The 16,953-nt window shown below is 42.2% G+C and overlaps 1 protein-coding gene across 3 annotated transcripts in view; it reads left to right on the top strand.

The window, feature by feature from the left end:
- The window catches only part of RSPO2 (R-spondin 2), a 108,475-nt gene extending 92,342 nt beyond the window's left edge, over positions 1 to 16,133 (top strand). For all 3 annotated transcript variants that reach the window (XM_079984526.1, XM_079984525.1, XM_079984527.1), the window contains exon 6: positions 15,292 to 16,133. In XM_079984526.1, the coding sequence (XP_079840652.1) occupies positions 15,292 to 15,401 (110 nt within the window). In that variant the 3' untranslated portion in view covers positions 15,402 to 16,133. The remainder of the gene's footprint in view (positions 1 to 15,291) is intronic.
- Positions 16,134 to 16,953: the final 820 nt, after the last annotated feature.

The following is a 16,953-nucleotide window of genomic DNA, read 5'->3' as shown; positions in this document are numbered from 1 at the left end:
TGCACAAAAAAGCCACCATACACTGCCATTGAGATTTGGCCCAGTTGTGGAATCCCTGTTGGGTTGCATTTGGCTTTCTTGGTCCATCAGCTGAGCAGGCCTATTACAAAACTCACTAGTAAACTATGTGCATATTTACTCAGAAGTAAGTCCCACTGGGCTCAAGGGGACACCATCCGTTGTGTGTTTAAGATGGCAGCGCTGAAAGCAAAAGAAGCAGATTCCATGCAAGCCCAGCATTGCAATTTAATAAGCTGTTGCCACAAGCTTCACCTTCCAGCATTTTTTGCTCAACAGGGCTCTTGACAGGTCACGTGGGCCATCCAGCCACCAAATTCTCCCTTTTGGGAATGCAAACAGCTCACATAATTGTTCGAGAGAATAGCTGGATGGGTTAAGCAAGGGGAGGTTTAAAGTTTCTGAGCTATTTTGCAGAAAATGAAGTGATAACATTTACTGCTGGTGGTTGCATGGTTCAGTAACTAATTTTTTTTCTTAAAAAAAAAGTTTGTTTATGCTTAGTTTGGACGAAGCTAATACCAGGCAAGTTTTATAATCAAATTTTCCCCTAACAATCATACTTCCCTTTTAAAAATAGGAGCTAGCAATGACCTTACTGAGGTCTTTTCTTCTTCTTCTTTTTTTAAATGTAAGCTATAACTCCAAGCAGTATCCTGCCTCTCTTGGACTTTTTGCTGTGCTTTCATGCCAGGACTTTCCCTGGAAAATAAAAGCAGGGAATAATAATTAGATCTGGTTCGCTCCTCCTTGAAGCATCGCTCCCTGTTTATAACCGCCTAGATTTGTTTTTTAAAGGGGAGGAAAACAGCAGGAAATTGAGTATTTAATTATGGACATAATTCTGAAATTTGGAGATGTTTCTTTGTTTCATGAGCCAAGGTTCGTATCGGCTTTTGATTTTTATAGTCCCCAACACATTTGGCTTATGCATCTCTACTGCAGACATTTTTTAAGTGAAAATGACTTCGAAAGGCATTTGCTGACTTGCATGGTTTCTTGAACTGCTGAGGGTTTTTAACCTAATTTCTAAGCTCCTGCCTGAACCTAGCATGGCCTGTTTCAGAAATGAGTGCAATCTAAGAAAGAGCTACTGTTGTATGGCATGTTTGAATTGTTGCAGCTGCTCGGGACCATTCAGGACCTTCCTAGTTTCATTAAAGTGGACCTTTACTTTCCTGGGCGGGGATCAAGCCAAGTTTCCAGAGATAATTGCTAGTGCTTTGTCCTTTGGAAACTTCCCCCATTGAAATATTTGCTTCCAATGATGTTTGCAGGACCGCAAGTGTAAGGGGAGGGAGGTGGAATCCTGGACTCCTCAAACATACTGGGTTTTCATTAGAAAAAAACAACCCAAAACTGAATTTTGTAAAATAGTTCTCTTCTCAAAAAATCCATTAAAATGAATATTTTAAGATAAAATAATTTAGAAATGCACGTTGAGATAAAAATAGTTATTATATTATGTCTGTCATGATGAAATATATATTCAAAATGTTCTACAGTTTTTTTAAAAAACAACACCCATATGACTTAAAATTAAATGGACATAGACCACAAATACATAGATTCAGCCAACCCTAATGTACACTTCCTTGACATTTTAAAAATTAAATTAAATTTCATTTTACATTAAATACAGTGGGTTGTATTTAACTTTCTCAGATGCATTGAAATGAATGCCCATGACTAAGGCCCATTAATTTCCAGACGTCTTTTCTGAAGAAAACGTAGTTGAATACCACACAATCAAATTACTTTAAATGGTATTGGGTTGTATGCAATGATAGCTCTACTCAGAGTAGACCCATTGCAATCTAGGTCAGTTCTGGATCTACTCTGGCTAGAGCTAGCACCATTAGGGCCAAGCTACATGTTACATTAAATGTGTAATCACATTTGACATATTTTTTCTTCTACGTGGTCAGGGTTAGGGTGGGACTGTTGCATGTGGGAAGGCTCCAGCCAGTTGTGAGGCTAGCAGCTTCCCTCTCTTGCCAAAGAAAGAGGGACCGCCAAAGTACAAGATCGCCCCTTTATTCCACATAACTACATAAGCCAGCTGGACTGGCAGATGACTCTTATTTAAACCCTGGCAATGGCAAGGCATCCTCCCTTCCCCTCAGGGCAGCAGCTAGCTTAGGTAGTGCATTGCAAGCTGTGTCAAACACAGAGAAGGCGCTGTGCTCAAATGCCTCACCGCCGCTCTCTGTCCCCCAGCACCTTCCGCCTGAGGCACCTGCCTCACTCTGTCCAATGGTAGGACCACACTACCCATCCATCCATTCCCATAGCTGTCAACTTACAGATTTGAAAATAAGGAACCAGCAGCCAAAATAAGGGATCAGCAGCCAAAATAAGGCATTTTCAGAGCACAGGTATGTTCAACTTCTGAGCCCCTCCAAGCCAAAGGCAGAAAGCCCAGCTAGCAGCCAAATGAAGCTTCAAGTGGTGGTTCCCACAGCGCAGCAACCCGGCAAAGGGGATGCAGCAAGGAAAACCACTGTCACCTCTCCGCTGGGAAGCGCTGAGCAAAGGCAAGTCCCCAGGCAACATGGCCGATTTGATCGGCACAAGGCATGCAAGCTCCCCCCCCCCCCAGTCTTTCTTAGACTCCTTATTGGGTGAGCAACGGAGCAAAGCAACACAGTTGGAGCCTCCCTCCCTGGCCAGCAGGGAGGGAGGGAGAGGAGCTGCTTCCTTTGAAACCCAGGAAATTTAAGGGACATCATCTATAGGGACAGCAGCGGGACACGGCGCTGGGATAAGGGACTTTCCCGGCAAATAAGGGACGGTTGACAGCTATGCATTGCACATATACAGACAATTGATGCTATAACCAGAGATCCTTTTAGTGATCTTCTTCCAAGATGGAACAGCTATGTATAGTTATGCGACCTTCTTTTCTATCAGTCTTTCATATTTCTATTTCCCTTGGTATTTCACCGTAACTCTGATTGCTGTGCTGGCAGCAGTGGGTCAGGGTGTTTGGCTGTCAACCAGAAGATTGGTGATTTGAGCCCACGCAGGGACAGCTGTGGTCAGGATTCTTTCATTGCGGGGGCTTGAACTAGATAAACCTTCCAACTCTTCTTCTTAATAATCTTTTTTATTTGATTCTTCAAATATCAATTTATAACAAAACCAAATACATTCCCATATACAGAGATTTCTCTGAATCTCGCAACTTCCCCACATCCCCTCCGTGGGTCCTAATGTCAACATTTTCAACTGCATATTATATCATAATCCATATTTTATATCTATCCATATTATCCATCGTATTTGTTACATTACAAGTATGATTAAAATCCTTCTAATGTTTTCATCTGCTTACAGTGGTCACCTAAATAAATCATGAATTTTTCCCATTCTTTCTTAACGTTTTTGTCCTCTTGGTTCCTGAGCTATCCAGTCAGCTCTGGAAAGGACTCTTTCTTCTTTCCATCTTTAGGCTAGTAGCATCCGTGTGGCTGTTGTCACATACATAAAAAGTATTTTCTGTTCCTTTGGAATGTTGGTACCTAATAATTCGTAATAAAAAAGCTTCTGGTTTTTTAACAAAAGTTATTTTAAAGATTTTTCCCTATTTCATTATACTGTATATCATCTCCCATAAATCTTTTATTACCTTACACGACCACCACATATGATATCAATAGCAAGACCCTTCCGACTCTTCAATTCTATTCTTCTTCTCCCTAATCTATAGCATTCCCAATAAATAAAATAAATAAATAAATAAAATTTAAATAAAATTTATTATTATTATTATTATGGTTGCCATCAATTTTGATTTTAATTAATTTTTATAATGTTTTTATAATGTTGCACTGTTTTAGTGTTGTTAGCCGCCCTGAGCCCGGCTTCGGCTGGGGAGGGCGGGATATAAATAAAATTTATTATTCATTATTATTATTAAATTGTACGGTTGAATCTTCGCCTGCACCTTACTGAACATTTTCAATCAAGCTTTGATTTTCCTGTCTACCAAATGCTTATAATCATAGAATTGTAGACTTGGAAGATACAATTGTTGGTATAATATAGCTCAACAACTTAAAGCAAGGATGCAGAACATGTTCTTGGACTAGAACACTCAACACCCCTGATAAATGACCATGCTGGCTGGGGGCTGATAGGAGTTGGAGTCCAACAGCACCGGGGAACCACAAGTTCCCCATCCATTATCTGTGATAGTTCCTGGCCGTAAAGGACCGCTGAAGCCTTTCCATTGGCCAAACCTGTCAGGTCATGCTCCTGCTTTTGTAGCACTTTGTACAATCTGCTGTGGGTGTCAGGAATCGCTACAGTTCCACATTATAGCCCGAAAACTGTTGCTCTGGTTTCTCTGCAAAAAATCAAATGATTTTTTTAAAAAAGAAGTTTTCTGTGATTGATGTAGATCGTCCTGCGTCAGTGCTGTTTCTGGCCAATTTTTCTTCTAGCCAACAGCTCCCAGGGCATCTTACTTGGTTTAAGAAAGAAAGAAAGAAAGAAAGAAAGAAAGAAAGAAAGAAAGAAAGAAAGAAAAAAAGATGTTTGCTTAATTTGTACCAGTTCAACAAATGGAGCATTTTAGAAAGAAAAGATGTCTGCTTAATTTGTAACAGTTCAGCAAACGTGAGTATTTTTAAAAGGAAATTAGGAAAAACCTGCATAAGCAATTTTGAGAGGGAGGATGTGCACGGATTATACTGAGACAAAGTGGAAAAAGAAAGGAAACATGTGAAAAATTAGAAGTATGTCGTCTGTCCCCCCCCCCCCCCCAGTAATCAAAGCTAGGTTTCTGTAGCCTTGTTCCATGTTTTGGGTTAGGCTGCAATGTAGGTTAAAAACTAATTCATTATTGACCTGCAATTCCAAATCCCAACCACAATTGTTCTAACAATAAACTTTAAAAAGAAGTTATGGTTGGTGGTGGTATTTTTTCCTTATGAGGTTCACCTGCGGTGCTTAAACAGGCACATACCTGGGTGCAGCTCTAGGAACTGAGTCGTGAAACTGAAATTGTACATGCTGGCAGGGAAATGTTTCTTGAAGTGATGCTTAAGATTCCTGCTGGGTCCTGTGCCGGAATCGCTGGTGCGGTGGGCTGTTATGCTAACCTTATGTTTCCCAAGAGCCAAGTTCAAATCTTCATTTCATATTTCATAAGTAAAGTGATTTTTGTTGGCTGTGAGATGTGGCTTGCGAGATGATTAATTTACTTTGCTTCGGCCAGAGCCATCCTTGCAGCCTGTGGTTCCTCTGATTGGATCAGCTAGATGGGTTTTGGCTCAAGTTTGGAAGCAGCTGCCGGCTGACTCCCCTCCCCCCCCTTTATTTATTTATTACAGTGGTACCTCAGGTTAAGTACTTAATTCGTTCCGGAGGTCCGTACTTAACCTGAAACTTCTTAAGCTGAAGCACCACTTTAGCTAATGGGGCCTCCTGCTGCCACTGCGCCGCTGCAGCACAATTTCTGTTCTCATTCTGAAGCAAAGTTCTTAACCTGAAGCACTATTTCTGGGTTAGTGGAGTCTGTAACCTGAAGCGTATGTAACCTGAGGTACCACTGTATTTTTATCTATTTTATTTTAGCTTTAAGCAGCGTTCAGAGATCGTACATAGCGTTTGTATCAGCGAAGAATTTGAGAGTGATCCACTCTAGCCTATGGGATGTTAAGTTCCCTAGCAAGTAAACATTGCATTTATGAGAAAACAGATCCGCTTTCAGAAGCTGGCAACAAATAGCAACTGCCACATGGAATTTTAGGGCCAAGGGGGATGAAATACAAGTAGATCAAGGCCAGGTTTTTATTTTCATTTTTTTTAAAAAACAACAACAACCAACTTTACAGATGAGCTTGTGGCTTATGGATATCTCGTCAGCAGTAAACCCTTTAATGGCGTTATTCATGAAGATATCTTACATCACCCCTCTCCATCATCCTGTAGATTAAGGTGATCCGTTCTTGTGTAAATACAATTTAGAATTGTCCAGCTATCTCCACAGGGCATTTGCCTGCTGGTTCTTCTCTGTAAAGAAAGGTGTGAGGCAAGACTCCACATGATAGCTGCTGTTTCCTGCGTCATCCTTCCATGATTGAGGAGCACTTACTTAGAGCACCCCAGTTCAGATTTCTGCCAAGCACCCCCCCCCAAAGGAACAGAAATGCTGCTGCGCTTGCAGGCTTCCCACAGGCCTCTGGTTGGCCACTGTGACAACAGGATCCTGGACTAGATGGGCCACTGGCTTAATCCAGTGGGTCTCATTTTACCTTGAGGTCTGGCGCTAAGAGGAGGAGGAGGAGTTTGGACTTGATATCCTGCCCTTCACTCCCCTTAAGGAGTCTCAAAGCGGCTAACAATCTCCTTTCCCTTCCTCCCCCACAACAAACACTCTGTGAGGTGAGTGGGGCTGAGAGACTTCAGAGAAGTGTGAATAGCCCAAGGTCACCCAGCAGCTGCATGTGGAGGAGCGGAGACACGAACCTGGTTCACCAGATTACGAGTCCACCACTCTTAACCACCACACCACGCTGACTCTCCAACTACAGGGTTGGAGTTCAGTCACCTCAACGATTCAAGTTGCAAGATTGAGTTCAGTCACCTCAACGATTCAAGTTGCAAGATTGAGTTCAGTCACCTCAACGATTCAAGTTGCTAGATTGTTTTAGGGCCAGGGTGAAGAACTTCAGGGGTCAAATGTGCTCCACCCCAAGCCTCTCTAGTCCTTGGGATGCTGCCCAGGTGAAGTCCCCGCTTCATGCCTCATCCTGAACCTGTTCTAACCAGAGTCCCCCTTGAGTGGTTGTGCCTGACTAGAATGTGTTAGTCAAGGGTAAGAAATGCCACTCCATTGCCTGGCTAGGTCACTTCCTCGTTCACACTGAGAAAATATTGGAGGTGAATACCTTCTGAGGTGTTCTTCTGACCACCTTCTTTTGGAAGAATCTCAGTGCAGGTGATGTGCAAACAACAGCAGCATCAGTCTCAGTTAGGGATGGAGAAACCTGTCAGTCTCCATCTCTTTCCATTTCTCCTTTCCCTTTTTAAAAATATAATTTTAAAATTAATTTTCAGCATATCATTATTTAACGGTAATTAAGCATATTTTAATGTCTTATACAATTTTTTTGACTTCCATCAATCTCATCTGAAAATTTTCCAGTCTAATATCTAAATATACATTTCCCACTTCTTCAATTACATTTAATTCATAACTATTATCACTCTTCTTTCTCTAATTTGCAATGTTTCATACATTTCTCCTTACACAGCTTCTTGTAGTCCTACTAGCATAATTTGTTGGTTACAAGTGTTCCTCAGATAGTTCATATATTTGTTCCAATCTTCTGTAAATCTCTGGTCCCGCAGGTTTCGAATCCTTCCTGTCATTTTATCCAATTCTGCATAGTCCATTAATTTTGTTTGCCATTCTTCTTTCGTCGGCATCTCTTATTGTTTCCATTTCTGGGCTAACAATACTCTTGCCGCTGTTGTTGCGTATAAAAAAAATTTAACATCTTGCGTATTAATATCCTCTCCTATAATACCAAGTAAAAATGCTTCGGTTTTTTTTTAAAAATGTGTATTTCAACATCTTTTTCCATTTCCCTTTTCCAATCATAAGTTCAATTTGTCCCATTTCTGTTTCACTCTGTGATTTCCCCTCCCCCGACAAAATGCGCATTCCTGCACTTTTCTTCTAATATACACATTTATATGCATGTTTACCTCATATACACATTTTTGCAAGCATTCCCTCCCATGTAGTGCATTTTGTACATTGATTTCAGCAGTGAGTGTGGTTTTCGTGTGAACCTTTCCCCCAAATAAGATTTTTTTGCATGCATTTTTCGGTTTCAGGACTGCCTCACAGCATCTGGAGAGGGGCGAGTTTCGAAGGAAGTTGAGTCTCAGTTCGTGTATGGGTTCAGGAGGTACCAGTTATATTGTTTTGCAAAAAAGTACTGACCGAATGAATCATCCCCTGCAATCCCTAGTCTCAGTGGGTGATGCACGGTTCAGAATAAAATCTGGGAATCGACTAAGCATCCAAAAGAGTGAAAAAATACAGTAACCTAGCAAAGTTCATTTTCAAGGTCCCCTGAAGTCCACAGATGATGAGGAAACAGGCTGCTTCTTGGAGACTAAAGCAGAGACATTAATACGTGTGCTAAATCTTTTGCCAGAAGACAGAAATATCTGAGTATACATTACAATTTGAATAAATCAAACCTGTCTTTATCTGTACGAATAAAAATAGCTATGCCAACTATAACATTACCTGGGTATCCTTTCTCTCTTCTTTCTTTCTGTCTTTAAAGCACAGATTGAAGGAGACATTGATTCCAGACTAAGTTAGATGCGCCTAGGCTTAACTGAAAGCAAAAATATGTATTTCACTTCAGGTTTTACAATATATGAGGCAGTTTTTTAAAAAAAACAACAACAAAACAATTTTAATGGTGGTCTTTTGGGCTGACAATGAGTAGCAGCTTCCTTTTTAGTACTGGTAAATTGTTAAACTTCCTTGCACTTTCTTCAGTATTTTTTTAAGACACTGATACATGCTCAGTTCAGAAATGATTTGATAGAACAGGTGCTCATGCACCAAATGGCAGAGAAGACTTTCTGGTTTGTTAAACCACAGTTTCTCAATGATGTCCAGACCAGGAAACTCTGGTTTAAGCCCAGCCTTCCCCAATGTGGTACTCTCCAGATGTTCTGAAATACAACTCACATCAACCCCTAACATCATGGCAAATGGTCAGGGATGATGGGAGTTGCAGTCCAAAACACCTTGAGGACATCTGCTTAGGGAAGGCTGGTTTAAGCACTCCCTACAAACCAAGGTTGCATATTGCAAAGTCCCAGTGACCTGGTTCAGATCTGAGTATTGTTGCTGGATGAACTATGGTGGTGGTGGTGATTTTGAGAACAAGCAAGTGATGAGCTTGTTAGGTACTCTTCTTCCATTATCTAGTGCAAACCATAGTTTGCTGGACATTAAAGTCTGGAAATAATGTTCTTTCCTAGGAAAAACTGATAGTAAATGATTTGCTTTCCTGAATTGTGCCAACCTGGGTTTTTATGAGAGTATTTCAGTTCCACAGAAACCACAATGAATTTAAAATGGCACAGCAGCAAAGCTTAGTAAACTTCACCTGTGATTGTGGACATCTATGTCTGCACAATTATCATCAAGTTGGAGGTTTATATTTTATGGAAAAATCTGTGAGCATGACTGGTTTAGTAACTCTGAAGCAATGATGAATACCTTCATGTTGACCCATCCAAACATGACGTGAACCTCCCCAGGCGGTGTCTCTGCGCCAGACATAGCTGCAGACTCCGGGCCAGAAGTACAGCAAAGCTCTAGGCTCAGGGCATATGGAATAAAGATAGACTTCTAAGTTAAACAAATACTAATACAAATAGCTGCTGGCGGTACAAATGATCTTCTTTTTCCTGTTTGCATTGTAAGTTGCATGACAGCTTCTAGCTAGCGATTGTTGAGCGTGCAAGACTTGAAATGGGTCTCTTTTGGTATAAGTGTATATTTGGACAGGAGCTATAGCTTAGTGATTTGTGTATGGCAAGTACCTGTATTTAAATGGTGGGTGGCCTGCATCCCTCTGAAGGTAGTTGAACTCCAGCTCTCATAAGCCGGTCAGCATGACCAGTGGCCAAGGGCGATGGGGAACTGGTGAGTTCCAACAACATGTGGATGTACAACAGACTGTCCTGGCCAGCTTTAAGGGATCTTAGGACTCACTGAATGGGAGTTGTAGTCCAATGACATTAGGAGGAACACGGGGTTCCCCATCTTAGGGCTGGGACAGACCTTAGCCTGAGACCTTGAAGAGTTGTCTGCTTGCAGAGTGGACAGCACTGAATTAAAGTGTTCTGAAGCACTACAAGAGTGCAGAATGTGTCAGTTGCTCTATATACAGTGGTACCTCGGGTTAAGTACTTAATTCGTTCCGGAGGTCTGTTCTTCACCTGAAACTGTTCTTAACCTGAAGCACCACTTTAGCTAATGGGGCCTCCTACTGCCACCATGCCGTCGGAGCACAATTTCTGTTCTCATCCTGAAGCAAAGTTCTTAACCTGAGGTACTATTTCTGGGTTACGGAGTCTGTAACCTGAAGCGTATGTAACCTGAAGTGTATGTAACCCGAGGTACCACTGTACATGATAAAGCAGTGCTATTTTTCTAGAAAAAGAGGTGCTGGAACTCACCATGAACGCCTCCCTTGTTCTCTTATAATGGCAATGGCGCCCACATGAGAGGTGCCAGAACTTAGTTCCGGTGAGTTACGGCTGGAAAAAAGTCCCTGACTACAAGTATAGTATTGTTTTTCTGCGCTTTTGCAGGAGGAAGGGGTTTTTGTGTGTGTCCTTCATCTTATTTATTTATCGCACACCTCTCTAACGAGTAGCACTCTGCAAATGAAAAACTGGCTATGAGCAAATACATTCCCAACATTTTGATGTTTCGTAGAAAAGGTCCTTAATGGAGCATAATCTGATTTACATTGTGGAAATTAAATTTTACCGGCGCCACAATCACGGGATTCCCCTCCCCTTCTTTGCGGCATTGGGAGAGAGAGAGAAATAGAGAGAGAGAGAGAGAAATAGAGAGAGAGAAGGTATGCCAAGCAGAGCCTGGTGAGAACACAGGGAGGCAAAGTATCTGCTTTTGAAACGTTAAGCAGGGCGAAATCTAAGCCAGAATGCGGGACGTGGTGCATTTTTTTGTGCTCTCCTGATGTTTTGTCTAAAGACCTGTTTAACTGATCCCTAACCATCAGCTGCAAGTTGCTTTTAATTTAGTGGTCCGCTGCGAGCACCGAACATTTTCACAGCTGTTAAGTAGTAGTTACTTTGCTTTCAAAGAAGCACCCCGAAGCTCTGCTTGTTAATCACAAAGCACCTTGGTGGTCATTGTTTTGTGTTTGAACAGCCCACTTATCCACCTTGGTAGTTTCCTAGAGGTAATGACCCAAAGTAGGCTAATAAACCCTTTCATGGTGTGGAGCTCTTTCATCTCCATCCTTTACTTTATTGATCTCCATTGAAGCACCGAATGGCTTTGTAGTATAATTGCACTTAAGGAGTTGTGTGTGGATGCTCTTGGTGGGAGTAACAGGAATTTGAAGGCAATGATTTTGAAGTTCAGTAACTGAATAAATGTGGGAATGTCGAGTGTGGAGAGCAGGTTTTGCCCTTTTGGAAATATCAAGGACCTAGATGAACCTGCTCTCAAGCTGCATAGCCCATTGCATTGGCTTCCCCATAGCCTAAGATCTGGAGAGGCCCTGTTCTGATGCAACTCCCTTCATATATTACATTGGCTTCTTCTAGTAACAGGGCTTTCTTTCTGGGACTCCTGTCCTATGGAAACTCGTCTTCAAGGAGCCCAATCAAGTTCCAGGACTCCATATATTTTGAACGTGGGTGAAGATAGGGATGAGCAAGTCAGTTTCTCATTTTCCCCATATTGACTTCAGTTCTCCACATCAGTTTCCCCACACAAAAAAGAAACCCTCTCAAAAGTTCACCAGCGTTTTACGTGTCCCTTTGTCCTAATATGCACACCTTTCTGAGCAATCTTGACTCGTCGGAGAACTGCATTGCAAAATTTGGAGAACTGCCAATTTCACTTTGCATGTTCTGAATGGGAAATGCAAACCAAACCGAAATTCTCCCCCGTCCCCTAGGCATTGCTTAGAGCCAGACATCAGAGGTGGATTGCAGGTACAGATGGATGAGCATCTTTGACCCTTCTTAGGTTGGGCTGATTGAGAAATGATCCGAGTTATTCACAAAATAAATTAGAATAGCTCCATCGATTTTCTAAGCCAATCTGACATTTGAAAAATAAGCCCACCTCCCAGTTTTCTGCTCAATGTCCAGATAAAATTGGGGGAAACATTGACTCTCTGGATGTTGCTGAACTACAACTCCCATCAGCCCCAGCAAGCCTGACCCAAAATATTGGGGTGTCATTCAGAAACATATAGAGGACTGCATACCTGCTTTAGAGGCATTGAACGTCCCAATATTGATGGGATTCCATTCTATTGGAAATACTGTTGTGATCCCTCGAGGTTTCAGAGGCCATGTCTAGATTATCGTCAGCCTCAGCCCCGGCTTCCACTGTTTTATTATTTGGCCTGCTCTTTTACTGCTGATGTTTCACATTATACCCTGTGTTTAATAGATAATTGTTTGGACTGCTATATGGAAGCCAGTTTGGGAGCCCGAGAATGTCAAACAAGCAAATCAACAAACAACTTGAGATCTTCCTGCATCTGTAACTGAGATGGCGGTTTAGTTACCTTTTGTAGAAAAGAGAAGTAGAAATGGGGAGGATGGAAAAAGATCAAAGGTGAACAAGTTTCCACAAGGAAACTTGGAATTGTAGCCCTAGCATGAAGGATAGGAGTGTTTAGGAAGGATTTTTAGGAAGGGAAATGGGGTCCGACAGAGCCTTAATGAGGCGTAGCCACATTTTCTTAATTTTCTGTGGGAGAGCTAAGGATGCACTTCAGCTCCCGTTCCTGCCAACAGAATAGGCTTGGCTGGATCATGCCCTTGACATGTTTTTCTTTTTAAATCTAGTAGGAAAAATAGCTTGTGTGGCACCTTCCAAAATTGTGGGTATTACTTAGCAATGCTGCAGATCAACTGAAATTAATGGGCACTAATTTCACTGGGCCATCTCTGAGTCAAACTTAGTTGGATACAGCACTTTACATGGGATCCAAATCATTTCAACTAATACCACCACAACAAAATAAGAGAGCAATAAATTAATTCTACCACTCCGGATTTTAAATGTGAATATCTAGTGCCCTCATGTGGCTGAAGGGTGCATATTCTAACCTAAAGAAACTACAGGTTGCCAAGCAGATGAAGGCCTTGCCCATGCATGGTATTGAATTGTACTATAATAAAGAATTGTTATGTAAGTGTGAGATGCTTTGTCCAACAACATTATAAAATATATGCACCAGCCTTTTGTTCTGGTGCATCCATCCACTCTCTGAATTGCTGCAATCTATTATTTTTCCACCTTCCTTGCACCCTTAACAAACCACAGTCCCCAAAATTATTTGCGAGAAGCCACGACTGTTCAAAGTGGTATAATACCACTTTAAATGTGTGAATGTGGCCTTTGAAGGGCTTGGGCCACATGGTCCAGCAGCGTCTTCTACAAATTCTTTCAGTGTGTAAAGGAGTTTGTATGACTCTGCCCCCAATTGTGTGACTATTACGGAGCAGCATGAAACCTGAATTTGCTTATTTCTCCTCTCTCCCCTTTCATTGTCCTTTTATGCCGTTCTGCTTAAGCTGAGTTCTAACAACATCCCTGTGCCAAATTGCAAAAAGGAGGTCCCTTTCATCCCAGGCCCTCAAAGCTTGGACAGTCTTAGCATCTTCAAATATGCCTTTGCTGAGGGTGCATTTGGAATAGGGAAACACCACCAGAATAGTGTTTGCTGTGGGTTGCTGGGATAGCCTGTGATCTAGAGTCTCTTAAGTCTACTGCGTTTCATTGCCCTTTCACGGGGGACATGACGTATTTTCAAAAGCATGCTGGCAATTTGATCCAGTTCTCACTCAGAGGAGGAACAAATGACATTAGACTGCTTCCCCTTGGAAAAAATGGAGGGCTGTGCTCTGAACTGCTGGCTTAATTAGTTCAAGGGACTGCCTTGGAAAAAGCGGAGTTTGTTCTTTACTCCATAAAATTCTGCTTGATGCGTTTTTAAACAGAAGAAGCTGTCTTATATTGGGTCAGCCTGTTGGTCCATCTGAGCTCAGCTTTGGAATGACAGCAGGTCTGCAGGGTCTTCAGATGGGAGGCTATCTCTACCTTACCTAGAGATTGAACCTGGGTTGTGGAAAGGTGATGCTGTTCCACTGAACTATGGCCCTTCCCATAAAAGGAAGATGCCAAGTCAGACGATTGGTCATATCTAGTACTGTCTACACCAAATTACAGAAGCACTGCAGGGTTTTGAGACAGGGGGCTCTCCCAGCCCTATCTGAAGATCCCAGGCGAGGTGGCAACTTGAAAAATAATAATGGGGTGGGCATGTAAGCCCTGCCTGGCATAATCAATGTGGGGTGGGGATTACCTTGCCCCCCCATATTTTATTCAAGTTGGCACTCCTGGGAAGAGCAGTCATTGTTGTGCTGCATCATCTGGCCCCGTTCCCACCCAAACCAGTAATACCATTCAGGACTGGAGCTAGGAATGGTGGGGGCCTTGTTTGCATTTTATTGAGATGCTAACAAATGCACACTTCTCGAAGCAACACATGACCCAAAACACAGCCATCCTTTGGAAATTGCACTTTTGCTGAATGTTGCAATGCAGTTGTCCAACCAAACAGTGGGTTGTATTTAGTGCAGGGTCCTATCAGTGCAAGGACTGCTACTAGTACACTGGGGTTTTCCCCCCCCCTCTCTCTCTCTCTCTCTCTCTCTCTCCCTCCCTCCTCCTTCTCCTATGCACCCCCATATATATATATTTTCTAGGGGTTCCCCCAAACCCTCTAGAGCAGATTTAGGGAGGGTACAGTGGATGCGCAAGAGGAGGAGGAGGAGGGAAAGTCCCATTATGCAAGTGGAAAACTTTGTGTTGATGGGACAAGTCCATGGAACACTCCCACAAAAAGGCATTATATTAAGGGAAATTGCTTGCATAAATGTATATACATCAATCAAAACAACAATGTATTTTTAAGGAGAAATGGGTACTAAAATGCTGATGGGTTTTTTAAAAATGCAAATGGTTGTAGAAATGTTGAAAACTTAAGTTAAGATGGGAAGAAACTGGTGGAACCAAAACGGACAGATGTGCCCATTCCTAGTTGGAGCACACTTGAAAGCTGCTAAAGATGACCTCCCTGCGGTGACTGGTTTTCATGTGGCTTCCCAACGTTTTAAAAGCGCTGCATGGAACTTGACCATGACCTTATTGATCCTCCTCCCTCTCCACATTCCTGGTGCCCATCGGAGGGAGTGTAGAGGATTGCCACGTGATGCCCCAACTCCATTCATTATAGCAGCTATGGATGAGGATCAGTTGCTGTGAGGAGTCCATTGTCGCTGGCATTGTCTCTTTTCTTTTGGGCATGGGCTCCAGCTGCCTGATACAAACTTTTTTTGTAGTCATTCTCTCTCTTCTCCCAGTCTCTCAAAAAGGTATGTCTTTTTCTAATTGCTCACAGTTGGCTTACGATGTGTGTGCGCTCTTTCTTATAGGAACGAGGACACAGAAGATAAAAGACAAGAAGAAGAAGAAAAAGAATTTAATGGAGCGAGCACAGAAGCAGCACAGCCTCTTCTTAGCTACAGACCGAGCCGGCCAATAGAGACTTTGGTCATGTGTTTCTGTTGTTCTTTTATTTTTATTTTTTTGCAAAATGCACAGAAGCTGCTAAATGCTCCTGCACACTGATGCACTGCAATTCAGCTGCTGCTTTGACAGTATTGGTTTGCAAATAACTTGTGGAGGGGAAAAAAGAGAGAGGATATGTCCACAAGCTTGTTTGTATGTGTGTTATTTATACTTTTGTCGTTGTCGTTATTGCCGTCGTCGTTGGTTTACCCCCCCCCCAAAAAAAAACCCCTGGAGACTCCAGGGACAGAACAAGCGCACTGAGTTGAATCAGTAAGTGTGGGTATCCAAAAAGCTCTTCTTTTTGTTTCGTTTTCTGTTTTGACTTCAGTCGGTGCCTGCAAGATGGAGGCAGCCAGCGTCTTGGCATGGAATGTTGCAGCAGGAGCTTCGGGCTGCAAATCATCGCTGGGTGATGACGGACTTGTGCATATTTATATAAGGAAAGGAACTCGGGGGAGTTTAGCGTTGCATATATGTCCTCTCGTTTCTCATCTTGTACATTTTTCAAGAGTAAATAACACTAAGCAGATATTCATAGATAATGTACTTTTTGTCCTCAGCACCTGTTGTATTGGAACAGTTGTATAGTCAAACTGCTCTCGACTGATATATCACAGGAGCTGCTGCTTAGTATTTCTGGAGCATAGCAGTTCCCATGTGTACATATTATGCTGTCTACGTATAAATAAACCTATTTACAATACGCCTGTGTCTGTTTTTCTGTATGTGCAAGTCATTACTCATCTTCAGTGTCGGGTCACTTTGGTTCCAGTTAGGGATTGGGTGGGGTGGTGGAATGTGAACCTAACCAAATTTGCAGTTCCTGAACCAGCAGGGCAGCCGAAAACACTTTGGAATTTCCAGCTTTCCGAATTTTGCAATGCACATCTCTGACCAAAACATGCATTACAGTGGTACCTCGCAAGACGAATGCCTCGCAAGATGAAAAACACGCAAGACGAAAGAGTTTTCTGTTTTTTGAGTCGTTCTGCAAGACGAATTTCCCTATGGGCTTGCTTCGCAAGACGAAACGTCTTGCGAGTTCTTGCGAGTTTGTTTCCTTTTTCTTAAAGCCGCTAAGCCGTTAATAGCTGCTAAGCCGCTAATAGCCGTGCTTCGCAAGACGAAAAAACCGCAAGACGAAGAGATTCGCGGAACGGATTAATTTCATCTTGCGAGGCACCACTGTACAATGTGTACATTGGTGAAAAGTATGTGCAGCAATGCGTATAGTGGACAAATGTGTAGAATTATGAGAAATGATTTGTTTACAATGTCTGCAAATGTGTGAAGAAATGGGATGAACTGATCCCATCTGTTTAATGAAAAGAGCAAAGCGAAACAAGTAACTTCCATCCAAGTGGGATTGTTCTACCATTGACGGCAGCATAGAGCTTAAAATCTGCATAGCATATACATCCCCCCATTAGCTACAGACATATCCGTACCATTTTCAAAATGCAACATAGAGACTAACAATGTGTACCTCAACTTATTTTTTAAACTGCTGTTGCTGCTCGTTT

Source organism: Podarcis cretensis (genome assembly GCF_951804945.1).
Source record: "Podarcis cretensis genome assembly, chromosome: 7".
Lineage (NCBI taxonomy): Eukaryota > Metazoa > Chordata > Lepidosauria > Squamata > Lacertidae > Podarcis > Podarcis cretensis.
This window is presented reverse-complemented; position numbering and strand designations above follow the sequence as displayed.